Here is a 15,927-nt window from a genome sequence, read left to right as displayed (position 1 = left end):
TTACGTAGGTTACTTACCCTTCTTGGGCTTAAATGTATCCACCTCCAAAAATAGAGATGATAATAATATCTACTCAAAAGTATTCTGTGATAATTAAATAAGATAAAACCTATAAGTGCTTAGAACAATCCCTGGCACGTGGTAACCACTCAATCTGTGCTAAGTGTCATGATTATGAGTATTATTGTATATGAGAGGCAAAGATGATGAGTTTTATAAAATCTCAGAGGAGGGAGAGACACTTACAAAGAATTAAGGATGTGCTGAACCGTGGACCTGCACTGAACAGGGAAGACTGGGTCATTGTCGTAAGTAGAAGGGTGAGGAGATGACATCAGGCCCAAGGGTAAGGATGGCAAAGAGCAGAAGTCACAGTAGACCAACCCATCTGACTAGAGTGCAGAGTGAAACTGTAACCAGGTCTTCACTGCCAAGATGTTTTCAAAAACGCTGGGCGTAGGTTAATCTGCCGGGTTGTGCTCCTAAAATGGAACTGAAAAAAAACTATTGCTTTCAGTTTGGATTTACTGGTCTTGTATTGTGAAACAATTCTGTATCTTCTTCTATTTTATTCAAGCCATTCACTAAGAAAAATTTTATATGTCAACATCCTTATATGATTTTTGTGACACACTCATAAAATTACTCTATTAATTAACAGACTGAAACTTAAAAACCTTTGAACTCGAGAACAGCAATCTACCTTGCCAATATGGATGTGTTGATCTAAGGGTTATTATTCTGTTTTCAAAAAGCTGTTACCCTACTGATGGGTCTCATCTCCTCCAGACCTGCTAATCCCTTTCTCATAGCCCCTCCCCGGAGACCTCCTAAAAGCAATGCTGAGACTACGCTGGCACCTTGATCTTAGACTCCGCAGCCCCCAGAACCACGAGAAATATGTGCCTGCTGCTTAAGGTGCCGGACTATGGTGTTTCGCTACAGCAACCCAAGCATCCTAAGACAGGACTCATTGGGATTAAAACATTTTTTATTGATTCTTTGATCATTTGAATATTTCAGCGGCAGTGGAACTGAATTTCATGTGACATTCTAGATTTCACTCAACTATAAACATTATGATGGTCCCACGAAGTTTTATTTTGTTGAGCTGAAATATCCTTCTTCCCAAAGGTAACTGATTAGATTCCAATCAGGCAATAGGACTCCTCAGGACTTAGGTCAGGTCAGGGAGAAGTCCACCTAAGGCTGCTTTGCACAGATTAGCTACAGGTCTGCTGGTATTGTAACAGAAAAGAACAAATCTGACTCCATATTAGATCTGTTCCTTTGGCTTTAACCCTGTGCTCTGTTTCCTGGGCTTAGTCTTGCCGGTTCTACACCTCTTGTAAAAGACTGTTGCCTAGAGCCTGTTGCCTTGTCCTGAAACAGGACAGCCCGTTCTCAAGGCTCTGACCTTTAAGGGTATTAACACTTTTCCATTCACATAAGGAAAAAAAAGCTGCAAAATAGAAAATAACGTTTGTTTTGTTAGAAGTTTACTGGGACACCATGACCTGATCCACATGGACAGCTGAAAGAATAAAGGATTCTGACACTAAGAATTTTGCACCAACCAACCACACCCCCCTCTCCTTTTAGTATAAAAGCCTCAATTCTAAGTCCAAGAAGATGGTTCTCCAGGACATTAGTCTGCCATCTTCTCGATTGGCCAGCTTTCTGAATAAAGTCATTATTCTTTGCCCTAATATCTCCTCTCCCAATGTACTGGCCTGTCATGTGGTGGGCAGAATGAGTTTGGACTCATTAACAGTGTTAAGACCATATAAAGTCTAATTATCATTTGAAAAAAATTGAGGGAAAATTCCCTGTCTTATGTCTTAGAGAACCTCTAAGCTTTGCAGGATAGCCCTACTAATTGTGGAAACAATTTTTTTTTTTAATCGAGGAAACACTTGGAAAATGGACCTTTTGTTGATCGTTGAAGGACATAGGTGATCTATAATATTTAATACTCAAAATGATACCGCATCTCCTGACAGGTAACCTGAATCAAGTGAGCCATGTACTGACACCTTGCACATTTCTTCACTTTATAGGTAAGAGTGATGGGCCACGAGTCCTGCCCTGGGGCTACTGGTCCGTGCTCTGGCCACCATCTAATCTGCATGCATGTTTGCCATGCTTTTGCTCATTCTTCCAAATGAAGTGTTTCCTTTTGGCTTTGAAGTCAGACCTGAGATGGAGCCTTAGACACTCACCACCTGCAGGGCCTTACAACAGGCTTAGATGGGAGACGGCTGGTGAAATCACCTATCACCCTGCCTCCTGGCACACAGTTAAGAGTTCAACACCCACTCTTTCCCTGCAGAGAACTCCTGGTTCCATTAAGACAGTTGAATCTTTGCTCCCTTACTCTTCTTCATATACGGCCACTTTTGAATGCTGTTCTTCCCTTTGAGTAATGTGTTGTTTTTCCTAATATGATGAGCCATCTCATCAACTGAAGTATCTCACAGAGATAAAAGGGAAGTATTTATTGTTTCTTTTTATGTTTTTCCTAAGATTTCAAGAAATTTATCACTCATTAAAAAATTAGAGCAGATTTACATGAGTGCTGATGGAACCCAAGGTGGATTAATAATTTCTTGGTGACTCTAATAGTTAATTAGGCATGCATATTTGTACTAGAAAAGAAAAAAGTCTGACTCCATATTAGATCTGTTCCTTTGGTTTTAACCTTCTGCCTTGTTTTCTAGGCTGAGTCTTGCTAGCTCTGCACTTTTTGTAAAACAGTGTTGCCTATAGCCTGAAATATACAGGATAGCCTATTCTCAAGGCTCTGATCTTTAAGGATATTAACGCTTCTACATTCACATAAACATAACAAGCTGCAGAATAGGAAATAACCTTTGTTTTGTTGGCGGTTTTACAGTGGCACCATGACCTGACCCACGTGGACAGCTGCAAGGACGAAGGATTCCAAGAACAAAGAATTCTTACACCAACAAGTATGCAACAACCAACCACATCCCCTCCCCTTTTTAGTATAAAAAGAGCCTGAATCCTAAGTCCAAGAAGATGGTTCTCAAGGACACCAGTCTGCCATCTTCTTGGTCTTCCGGTTTTCTGAATAAAGTCTCTGTTCCTTGCCCCAACACCTCGTCTCCAGATTTACTGGCCTGTCATGCCATGAGCAGAATGAGTTTGGCTCGATAACATATCCTTTTTCAAAAAAATTATCAATCAGGCCTCGCCCAACGCATCTCTCCTCTTGGCTCCAGCCGCTCTCCCGGCCTTGATCCGGCTCTGTGAGATTAGGGTCCAAACGCTAACTGTGCGGCACCTCCTCCTACCTCAAGGTGTTGGGAGACAGCTCACACCAGGCCTCGCGCCCTTCCCAGGCCTGAGGCGCGGGCAGCTTGTGTTCGCAGTCGCTGTCCGCTGCAATGGGACCTCCTCCTCCCGACTCGTCCCTTGGCCAGGGCCTGGCCTACCTTGGTCTCCGGCGTCCGACGGGCTGGACCCGAGTCAGGCGTCGGAGCGCCCACACGAGGACAAAAGCATGCGCACCAACGAGAAGAAGCCACCCAGGGCCTCAACCACAGCTTCCCCGCGTTCACAGACAAGGGGCACCAGCTGGAGACACAGAACCCCGCGCCTGCGCGTTGGCGACTTGCGCACGCAGCTGGAGGAAGCGAGCTCGGCGCACGCGCAGGCCCCGCTGGAGCGCGACAGGATGGCAGTTCGGGCGCAGCGATTGCGGGCGCGCTGCCTGGAGGAGAGAGATCGGCGCGCAGGGGCAGCAGAGCGACGTGGACGGCGCTATGGACCTGGAGAAGAAGGTGGAGCCATTGCTGGACGAGCTGGCCTTGGTGCGTGCTGTGCACGACGAGGAGGTGGCCCAGCTTCTGGCCACGCTGCCGGCCTCATCGCAGGCTGCGGCCGAGGTGAACGTGGCTGTGGCCAAACCAGACCTGAGTTCGGCGCTGCGGGAGAGCCACGCCCAGGATGAGTCCCTGGCTGCCAAGAACCTGCAGTCAGCGGAGGTTTGGTACAAGGCCAAGTTTGCCAACCTGAATGAGCAGGCGGCGCGCAGCACTGAGGCCACCAGGGCCAGCCGCGGGGAGATGCGCCAGTACTGGCGCCGGCTGCAGGCACGCACCATCCAGTCCCAGGGGCTGCGTGGGGCCAACGAGCCCCTGGAGAGGCAGATCCTGGAGCTGGAAGAGCAGCACAGTGCCGAGGTGGCTGGCTACCAGAAGAACATTGGGCAGCTGGAGAATGATCTGAGGAACACCGTGAGTGAGATGGAACGCCACCTTCGGGAATACGGGGACCTGCTCAGTGTCAAAATGGCGCTTGACATTGAGCTAGCATCTTTCAGGAAACTGCTGGAAGGTGAACAGACACGTTTCAGCACCAGTGGATCAAGCATTTAGGGGCTGAATCCACTTCCCAATCCAAGGTATCTGCTCCTATCTAGAATCCTCAGCTTTACCACCAACAAAGTCTCATCCACTGGGTGGTCTCTTAACAAAGAGGAGAAGGAAAAGGAGGCTTCTAAGGGAGCCTTAGGAAAACCACCCAGACAGAGTAAAGTTTTGAAGAAATATTGGAGGAGACAGTAATATCTACTAAAAAAACCGAGAAATCAAATAAAGGAGAAAGTACCATTTCAAGCCCAAAAATATAGTTCTGTTACTTAAAAAAAGCCAATGCTTAACAGGGGGTAATATACATTTGACTTGTTAAACAGCCTATTCCTGATCCAAAACACCAGTCACCACTATACAGTGTCTTCAAGACTTCAGTCTCATATTTAGCATTAAATACTTTCTCTAATAAGAAAACCACACCTTAGATTGGAGCAAACTGCAGTCCTAGAGCAATCACAGAGGAGTTATCTAAGAATTAAGCTTTCTCACCTAACACTCAGGCTAGATTATTCAGATACAGAGGAAATACAAACTAAGGTGCTAAATCTGTGATCATCATCACTTTGCTATGAGCTGAAATTCAAACCTGTATTCATTCACTATACCCAGCCATTACCCTGCTATATAATCTCACCCTAGATACCTAAAACATAAGCTCACTGCCAAAGATAAGCCCACAGTTCACAGCCAACACCATGCTGGTAGAGCTGTTTCACACAGGATAGGTGTTTGTGTAATGAATACTTGCCCTCTCACCGCCCTCAATCCCATATAACATTTCCTCCCATTCAGAAAAAGGCTAGTGTAATATTCGTCCCTTTTAAATACATTTAAGTTCTTCTCCAAAGAACTTGCCTCCCTTAGGTCTCTTAGTCTCTGCTCAGTAAGTAGAATTAGATGCATGTTAACCATTTCTATGATTGTAATAACTTCTCCCTGCCCATTTCATATCCTAATTCTGTAGTTTAAAAAGGGGCAGTGATAGATTTCAAGGGTTGCCCCCAACAAATAAAATAATGAAAAGGGTCCCTAGATTTTAGTCTTTCAGCTTATTCAAGTCCATTTAATTAGGAGAAAGGAATACTTTATTAAGAATGTAACTTTTCATCTTAAGTTTGGAAGCACAGTTATAGTTGATCCCAAACCATGATTAAGCTGATCTTAGATGTAGTAGTATAATCTAGAAGAGGTGGGTATTTGTATGAAGGGGGAAACCCAAGGCCTCATTTATCTGTGTCAGTTCATTTGCGATGGTAGCGAATTAGCTGTTTCATGCCCTTGCCCTTAGACATATCCACGTATTCCCCTTCCCACTAGTCCAGGTCCTAAAGAGGCCTTGTTTTCACTCTTATGCCTTTTAAGAGTGTTAAGTGTAGAATATGTTATCACCAGGACATAGTGCTACTGCCCCGAAGGAAAAGAAGTCACTTTTGAGCAATCAACACCATCAGCAAGTACGAAAAAGAAACCTTTCTCTTTTCTAAGAGTTTTGACCCGCAGTTTTCCTACTGCTGCATGGTTGGTGGGGTCTCTCTTCCCTGCTGGAAAGGAAGAGACATCAGAGAAGGGCACACAGGCTCCTGCTCACATGCAAAGAAGTAGGTTCTGGAGAGTCCAGTTTTCATCCGCCCTGCAGTGTAGCAGCTGCATTGCCCAGTTTGATGCAGGATTTGGTTCTCTGCCAGAGTCACTTCCACCAGATCTAACGAGTTACTATGTTTCTGTCATATCTCTCCACTAAGAGCTCTGTGCTGAGGAGGATGTGATGCTTTTGCTGAGCTTTCCTATCCTAGTACCTGCTTCAACTGTTCAAGGAACTTGAAAGAATAGTTTTGTCTTCTTCCTTTCCGTTACTCCATCCCTGTCTTTACTCCCCACACTTACTGTAAAACATCAGAAAATAAGAATTAACAGTCACATGAATTCCATCAAAAAAAAATTCAATCGCTTGTATTTGGAATCTTAAAAAAATGATATAAATGAACTTACTTACAAAACAAATAGACATACATACATAGAAAACAAACTTATGGTTACCAAAGGGGAAAAGGGGGGCGAGGAATAAATTAGGAGTTTGAGATTAATATACACATACTACTATATATAAAATAGATAACCAACAAGAACCTACTGTATAGCACAGGGAACTATACTCAGAATCTTGTAATAACCTATGATGGAAAAGAATCTCAAGAAGAATATATATATATACATACACACACACACATATATACACATATATGTATATAGCTGAGTCACTGTACACCTAAAACTAACACAACACTGTAAATCAACTATACTTCAATTTAAAAATAAATAAATAATAAATACATCAACTGTATACATGCATATGGCTGTACATAACCCAGAAGTTCTTAGAAAACCAGAAGTTCTTAGATCCTTTCATCCCATTTTTTTTCCTGCGCCAGAAACAAAATGTTTCCAGTCTTTTGGCCATTTCATTTTCAGTAATCACCTCCTTACAGATAACATATCTATATTGTCACTTTCTTGATTTTCCAGTTCTAGGCACTGTTGACTTGTTTCTCGCTGTAACAGGTGAGAATTCCATTCGCTGTGATAGGGAGTTCACGCACTACTTGTGGCGACAGCTTGCCCATAATGATTGGTCAGTGTGTGTCCAGGCCCCGCCCCCAACTCAGAAAGGCCATCCCAGCTGGAAAGGTTTCTTGCTGCTCTGTTAGGACGCAAAGCCTGCTTGCTTGCTTGCTTTCCCGCACTGATGTTGATCCCACTGATACTTGCTTCCCAGAGAACTTGGATAGTTTGGGAAAGGAAGTTGTCTGGTTGCACATATTAGGGGAGGAAATCTGAATCTAGCTGCTTCTTAAAAATACTTTAAATTATCTTTCTGGGTTCAGCTTTACCATCATTGTCACTTTCACAGGCATCTATTCTTAAGCTTTTGGAAGGTTCTACAGTGGAAATTGCCTTGTTTCTTCGCTTTTCCCACTGCTGGTTAGGGTTTAGTTTTCTCAGATCCAATTAAGTCAGTTCACACATCAATTCTGTTGCTGTCATCTTTCCTGTTATCTGTGACCTGCAGGTTTATGTCTTTAAAACAATCTCTTCACTGCTGTTTCAGTGATACTTTTGGAAGTGTATGCATTTAATCTGCCAGTGTCTTGGCATAGACTTCACTCTGCATCTAGAACTTCTGACGTTTTTATTTGCAAGCCATATTGTATGGAAAATAGAAACACTTCATCATTAAAGCTTTCTGGTTGCACTTACTCAGGAGAGTGAGTCAAAAAGGGATTGTGTGTCTTGAAATCTGATATACTCTTGAGGAAGTAAGTGATGGGAAACTCTCAGATTGAGGTTCAGTATGGAAGGAGTTATTACAGCATTTGCAATTACAAGATGATATAAGTGACTGAGTATAGATCAAAATAAAAGACATTATCTCAAGGATCATGATGGCTTATGACTTGAGTGACAGTCATAATTATTTTTAACAGCCAAACTGGTGGGGTAGAATACATCAAATGCAGGCACTTAAAAGCTGTCTTTTCATTGAACTCAGTATGATGAGATATAATATGCAACAGTGTATACCGTTCTAGACACGAAAGAAGTAGACTGTACTTCAGGAGGGCTTAGAGGAAAATGGCAGATATGATTAAAGGGCTGGGAATAGGCAGATCCTAAGTGTAAGCAGAACACACAGTTTATTCAGAGGAGAAGAATTAGATGGTTTTCTAATGGCCCTAAAGCATATGAAGCAGTACTCATTCGTCCACATTTGAAGTGCTTTTTCTGAGAAAATTTAATGGGATAATTGATGGGTAAGGTTCTTTACTGATAGTAGGCCATTCAGTGCTAGTTTTCTTCCTTCTTAAAGGATCCAAGCATGACAAAGTGGTCTTTAACTTCAACAAGAAGGAATTAATTTTTACATAAGTATTCCCTGGCAGTGAGGATTACAGTAGGATAAACTGATTGCTTTAAAAACTAGTATTTACATCGAAAAAGGGATGGATGGAAAGAGGTCAATGAATGTGTGAAGGTAGTTTTCCTTGCACAGTGAACCTAGGAATGATATATTTCCTTATTTCTTCAACTTTCTTTTATATTTCCCTAATTTTTTACATAATTTTTCATAAATGACCAGGTAATATTTTCTAATGGCTACAAACTGACACCACTTGTGTTTTAAATTACAACATGATTTGTGGATATAATCCTTTTCACTGTGATGTGGAGGCCTTATAATATAAAGATTACAGGTCAAACTCAAGCTAAACAAGGCTTGGGTTTGAGTAACAGCCTTGCCACTAAGTGGTTTTGTGAACTTGGGCACGGTACCTAACTTTTGAAAACACTGATGAAAATATTCCTTATACCATAGGGTTGTTGAAAGGATTAAATTAATGAACATATAGAAAACATTTAGAAAAATTCTGACTTACGATAAGCACTCAATAAATGGTAGACATCATTTTTATTCCAAAAGACATTTAAGGTGCTTTTAAAACTATGTTAGGGAGGTTTTTAAAAATAAGAAAAAGAATTTAGGTAGAGGATAGAAAATAAGCTCAAAAGAGCTAAACTTTAATGTTATTTATTAATAATATTTAATATTCTTATTAAATTTCTAGCTCTCAAAAAGAGAAAAATATGATTGGATATAACAGAGCATCTCTAAATAAGCTTTCAAAACTCATATCCTGACCTAAAAATATCTTTCCCCAGGATTCTCATAAAGGAGACACTAGGATATATAAATTTTTCTAAATCGGAAAGTATAAAGGGGTTATGTTACCTCCACTCTTAAATTTTGTTAAAATTAAATGTCTAAATATTAATGCATACTTGGGGGCCAGGCTTCCTTATGGTGAGTAAGTATTTTTGTTTTTTTTTTTTTTATTTTCTGAACTACAGAAATCAAGCACAGCTACATGACAAAACTGTCCCAGTGCAGGAGCTTACATTTCATTACAGCTAAATGAATCAATAGCTAAAAAAAATTATGACACTTCTGAAGTTAACTGTGCTTCTCTGTCTTCTTTCTGTATTTATTATCTCACTCCTTGGTGAGTCTTCATATAATTGATGAGTGTGTCCCCAAATACATGCATTTAAATATTAGTTTCCTTACTTAGCCATACTTAATGCTTGTGTGGAGATATATATATATACACACACATATATACATATATTTACTTCCATATAAATATAAATATATATATATTTAAATTTACTTCCAAATAAGTCATTTATTTTTATTTAGATTTAAAGAATACCCATGCATTGATTATATGTTTTAATGTATATGTTAAAATAGTAATACTTTTCTTTAAAAAGTCTTTTAGGTATCATCTAAAAATCACTTTGTGTACTTTCAGCAACATTCATGACTTCTACTACTTCTGGGGAAACATGAGAAAACTCTGCTTTGACATACATATTCGCATTAAAGCTTATGTTTAAATGTGAAGCTAATAACCTCTAATTTTAAAATGAAGATTGTATTTCTTTGCTAAATGAAAAAAATGAAAAGGGAAACTTGGAGTGTGTCAGCTACTAAAATCAAGCCATGCCTATTCAGCTGGAGTGATTAATGCCTTTCTTGCTTTACTAGGCTAATGTCGAATTTTACCTACAAATTTCAGCCACCAGTTAACAGATCAAAAGTATCTAAGGTAATAAACTGACTGAATCCCCCCTATTTAAATAATTATTTTCTTAGCGTCATTCTAGCTGTCTTTAGAGAGGGTCTTAAGTACAACAACAGGTGTGTCCTGTGCTCATTTTTTCCAGTATGGTGGGTATGAAATTCTAACTCTTTAACTTGCACTTTCCTAATTACTAATTAGGTTGAGTCTCTTGATATATTTGTGGCCAATTCGTGTTTCATCTCCTTTGACCTATTATGTCTATTGCAATTTGTTTATATTGAGTTGTTTGTATTTTGTTATTAATTTGGAAGTGTTCCTTATATGTTCTTGATGCTAACTGATAGTCAATATTTTTGTGTTTCAAATATTTTTTACAGACTTTTGCAGGATGGACCCACAGCTGGTCTGTCAGCCTACGACAGAGCTTACATTGTACTCCAATCATACATCTCTGCCTTCCAGAGATGTCTGACTAACTGGCCCTTGTTTTTGTCTGGCCATTGTCAATTCATTACTTTAGTGTTGTGCTAGCCTAGAAGAGCCATGAGTGGTAACAAAGGACTGTGTTCAGACTAAGTGTGATATACTCCACAGCTGAGTCACACCGTATACTGCATTACATGAAGGATGAGACTTGTATTTCCTTAGACAAGATAGTCCTCGGCAAACATCCAGACTGGCTTACATACAGAAGCACTCTTGTCTCGTGTACCTAGGATTGGCTTCGAAAGGCACAGTTGAGCTCCCAGAATATCTGATGTATTGATCAATAACTTTTTCTTTTAACCTGCAATTGAGTCCACTGGGGTGACTGTTTTGCATCTTTCATGGGGGTTTCTGTCATCCTCTGTCACTGGAAAATAATGCCAGTGCTCTGCTGAGTATCTTGAGTGATCTAACGTCCTTCTCTATCTTTTAGATGGATGACCCTTGTTTCGCTTACCCAGGAGGTTTCTGTGTCTGGTCGCTCCCTCGTATGATGCTCCCACTGACATCTGTCAATTTGGTGATCATTCATCTTCTTGCTTGTATTACACTTTTAATGAATAAGAGTTCTGAGTTTAATGAAGTCAAATATAAATTAAATTTCTAATATCATGTTTAAGAAAACCTTCATTACTCCAAATTCAGTAAGATATTTAATTATATTTCTTTCTTTAAAAAAAGTGGGGGAGGGTATAGCTCAGTGGTAGGGTGCATGCTTAGCGTGCATGAGGTCCTAAGTTCAATACCCAGTACCTCCATTTAAAACTAAATAAACCTAATTACCTTCCCTCTCCAAATAAATAAATTAATTGTACAAAAATAAATGTTCTAAAATTGTTTTAAGTAGGTGTTTCTCTTTGAATTGATTTGTAACTATATTGTGAGATGGGGGTCCAAATATACTTTTATTTAAACATGGATGGGTAATATTCCCAGCATCATTTGATTAAATAGTCCACCCTTTCTACGTTGGCGTACAGTACAAGCTCTGTCATACATCAGGTTCTTGCATGGGTATGTGTATGTTTACCGGCCCTCCATTCTAGTCCACTGGTACACTTTACAAATTGATTTGTTTGTCTTCCACACCCTACTTATTACTATAAGTTTACTATAAACACTGATAGGTGGTAGCACGGGTTTTCCTATTTAGTTTATCTTGATCGGGATTGTCAGCTATTTTTGCAATTTTTTCAAAAACTTCACATAAATTTTAAAAACACCTTGGTCGACTCCACAAAAGAACAAATAACCAAAATCAAAATGAAAAAGGAAAGCAAAAAAAAAAAAAACAACTTGTTGAGATTCAGGATTTTCATTGGAATTTCACTGGATTTATATATCAATTATGGCTTAACTGATATTTTTGTTACAGTAAAACTTTCTATCCATTAATTTATGAGTATTTTATGGCACACCACTTATTTAGATATTCTTTAACATCCTTCAGGAAGGGCAGAATTTTCTTCCTAAAGTTCATGCATCTTTTTGACAGGAACCTTTTGTTTGCATTTATATAGAGAATTTTTTAAAAGTTGCATTTACTTATAATTTGTTGCTCATGTACAGAAATGCAATTGACTTTGGATATTTTTCTTGAAATTGTCAATTTTGCTAAAGTCAAAATAAGTAATTTCTCTGTATATTTGTGTGGGCTTTCTATGTAGGCAATTATATCTTTGAAAATAATGATAATTTTGTTACTTTCACTCCAATCTTTATAACTTTTATTTTTCTCTTTTTAGGGCACTGGCAAGGACTGCTAGTGTATTGCAAAATAGAATGGGCAACAACGGGTTTATTTATCTTGATCCTGATTTTTAGAGGAAATACTTTGAGTATTTCAAATGGCTATTATATTGCTTGTGGTTTTTTGGGGGGACATGGGAGAACAAAACCATAATCAAAATATTTGTTTTTACCACAAGTTCTATAGAAACATGTTTAATGTGAACTGCTGTGGAATTCCTGAATTATTGAGATGATCATATTAACCTTTAACCAGTGAATAATTGCAGATTTGAAACTTCAACTAACATTGAACCTTTCTTTGCTGTGATAGTCTTTGCTGTGGTGGATTCAGCTTGTTTATATTTTTTGTTTAGAATTTTTGTTTCCATAGTTATAGTGAGATTAGCTTGTCATTTTCTTTTCCTATACTTCTCAAGTTGTCCTTGTCTGGTTTTGATGTCAAGATTGTATAATTTGTCTATCCTCTGAAAGAACTCATTTGCGATTGGGTTTACGAAATGTGTGGGAATACTCATCCACAAAATCATTTGAGCTTAACACTTGGGGAGAATTTTTTACTCTTATTCAATATGTTTAGTAATTGTAATTCAAATTGTATTTCTCTTCCTGAGTCAATTAAAAAAATTAACAAGGTTTTCATTTCACCTAATTTTCTAAAATCATTGGCATAAGGTTTTTCTTTTATTTTCTCCTGAATCTCTCCTGCCACTCTTGTCATATCCCCTTTCTTATTCCTAATACTGAAGTTTCCAACAGTAAAGTTTTGGTGAGTGAATGATCTACGTTTTGTCTGAAGTTTCTGTATCTTATCCCTATTTTTTTCAAGAGTTCAAGTGGATAAAACAGTCTAGCTGGCACTGATTCTTACCGATATTTTGAATATGGATTATTCCAGTCTCTCTGGCTTTTATTGTTGTCTTTGAGAGCAGAGCTGTCAGTCACAGTGGCTTCCACTTGCAGATAAAGTCATTTCCTTTAGCCTAATTTTAAGATCTTCTCTTTGTATCTTAAGTTCTTTAGTTTCACAACATTTCCAGGTCTTGGTTTCTTTACGTGTATCCTGCTCAGATATGTTGGGCTTCCTAAATCTGAGTATTGAGTTTTATGATTTCTGAAAAATCCTCTTCAGTTTATTCTCCACTGTTCTATTCTCTCTTTCTAAAATTCCAGATATTTTGGATTGTTTTGTTCTAAGCACTATTTCTCTTGAACATTTTTTTATATGTGTCTGTAATACATTGTATGGATTTATTTTTATTTTCTAGTTCATAAATTCTCTCTTATTCTGTGATCTGTCTGTTGTTTATCCTGTTCATCGAGTCTTTCTTTTTAATGATCCTCTTTCTCATTTATATAAGTTCTCTTTGGTTCTTTTTCAAATCTGCCTAGTAAATTTTGATGGTCTTTGTCCCTCCATCATTTTTTTAACCCCTTTTAAATTTTCTTTAAGTAAATTAAGTAGACATATTCTTATCTAATAATTCCAATATCTACTGTCCTTGAAGATTCAATTTTGTAATTTCCTTTTCTCTGATGACTCTTACTCGTGGTAGCCTGCTACAAGGGCTCATGAGTTTTATCACAAGCTCATGTTCCTTGAAACTGTATCTCTGAGAATCCTTTTAGAACTGCAATTAAACGTGCCCAACAAGAAAGGTTTTGCATTTTATTTTCCCTTCGTGTCTGGGGACCTCACTGACTAGAATCACTTTAAGTAAAATTTTCAGCTAGGATTGCCCAATATCCAACAGCTACTGTGAATTCAGACTCCACACCTAAATGAGTGAAGGTTCTGATTAGGAATTCTTACACAAATCTTTCCTTTTTTTTCCTGCTTTCCCCAGAATCAAGGTTTAAATAAGCACGTCTTCTTTGGGACCTCTCAGCCTCTACTCCAGGAGACTTCATAAACGTCTTTCTCTGTCCCAGATTTATGCTGATGACATCAATCTGATCTCTTGCTCTGCTGAGGACCTAGGCTTTGTCTTTCTTCCTTCACCAACTCCAACATACCCCTCTTACTCATACTTTCTTTTTGTTCTTCGAATCTAATTCTTTCCCTTACTTTACCACCAGCACAGCCATGTTGTAATTTTTAAAAAACTGTATGCAGCAATTTTAGATATTCTGTATTAGGATGTCATCTCTGTACCTCTAGTCCATTATATGCATCTTAATTTTATAATTAATTTCGTTATAACTGTGGATTCTTGAGAACTCAACAACAAACCACAATGGATGGATTACTTGCATTTAAAAAATACATGAAAGATTATTTTGTAATCAGTGCTTTAACCCTACAAGAGAAGGTTGAGGTCTCCAATTTTCTACTTGTTACAAAAATGATAATGCCTTCCTCAGCAGCATGTGTGGGAAATACCTGGCATGCATGCGACTATCACCTGCTCTTATATTCAACGTGACCTTAGAAGAGTTCAGTTATTGATTTTAGTGCCCCTCCCCTTTGAGACAAGATGCCACCTCAAAAGGCTTTCCAACATTAAATTCGAGGAAGCTATTACCAGTCACGTGACATTAGGTCATATAGTAACTCTTATTTGCCATCCTTGTGTAGATGATCAGATCCATTTGATTTTTTCCCTGTCTGCTATTATTTATTGCCCTCACTAATTAATAGTGTATCTTTTGATTGTGTGATTGCACAAGGGTGATAGTCACTATGGAGAGACACCACCAGACACTAGCAACAGACGTGCATTCCTTTAATGTAGGTAATGGAGAAAACTATCTATAGATCAAGAAATGGCTACACAGAGTGAAGGGCCAGCCAGCAGTACTCATGATGTGCTGTTCCATTATTATTATGTCCCACACTGAAAATTAAAATATTCAAAATACATAAAAATCATCTTAGACTTAATTAATATCTGATCAGTGGCTTAATGTCTGTTTTTATGGAGAATTTTTAAAATATATTTTCAGCAAATGACTACAGTTATCTTCAAAAATGTGACCAAACTGAGATTCTTAGAAACTGGAGGACAAACAGAAGAGTCAACAAGAACAAAAACTTATTCAGCAGCAGAGATTCTATTTGATGTGAAAGGACCACTCAATACCAGCAGTAAGGACACATTTTGAGAGGGAGCCAACTATGATAAACACACGTCAAACTGTTTCTGACTTAAACTAAGCAATATACTCATCAGATTCTGCACCTGAGACATGCAGCTTTAATAATTATGATATGATTCTTATGAAAAAGCAAGAATGATGTATTATTTTCTATCGCTGAAGAGCCATGTTTCTTAAATTGAATGTCATTTATACATTCATTTAATCATCCACCCATCCATCAAATATTTATTAAGTACTTACTAAGTGTTAGACATTCACTGTATTGTACTGTGGATAGGATCTTAAACAAGACAGGCAAAGCCTGCTTCCTGATGAAGCTTACATTTTAATGGAGTGGAGAAGAATTACAATATAAACTAACTTTTGAAAATGGTGTTTCATTTAGCCATACAGGCTATGCAGACTGTGAACCAGGGGATGTGACAGAGTGGCTGGAGATGGGCCCTCCAGACTGGATGGTCAGGAGGACCTTTCTGAGGCATGTGTATGATGTGAAGTTTCTCAAACTCAGATGTGCCTGTAAACCATCATGATAGAATGCAGATTCT

The 15,927-nt window shown here is 38.7% G+C and overlaps 1 protein-coding gene across 6 annotated transcripts in view; it reads right to left on the bottom strand.

Annotated features, from left to right (window-relative positions):
• The window catches only part of KCNH8 (potassium voltage-gated channel subfamily H member 8), a 353,661-nt gene that overhangs the window by 187,041 nt on the left and 150,693 nt on the right, over positions 1–15,927 (bottom strand). Inside the window, exon 1 of one of the 6 annotated variants that reach the window (XM_031677619.2) lies at positions 247–322. The exons of the other annotated variants lie outside the window; for them this stretch is intronic. Within the exon in view, the coding sequence (XP_031533479.2) occupies positions 247–304 (58 nt within the window). The 5' untranslated portion in view covers positions 305–322. Of the gene's footprint in view, positions 1–246; positions 323–15,927 lie in introns of those variants that run through there. 6 annotated transcript variants of the gene reach the window in all.

The sequence above is a fragment of the Vicugna pacos genome, chromosome 1 (assembly GCF_048564905.1).
Source record: "Vicugna pacos chromosome 1, VicPac4, whole genome shotgun sequence".
In the NCBI taxonomy this organism is placed as follows: Eukaryota; Metazoa; Chordata; class Mammalia; order Artiodactyla; family Camelidae; genus Vicugna; species Vicugna pacos.
This window is presented reverse-complemented; position numbering and strand designations above follow the sequence as displayed.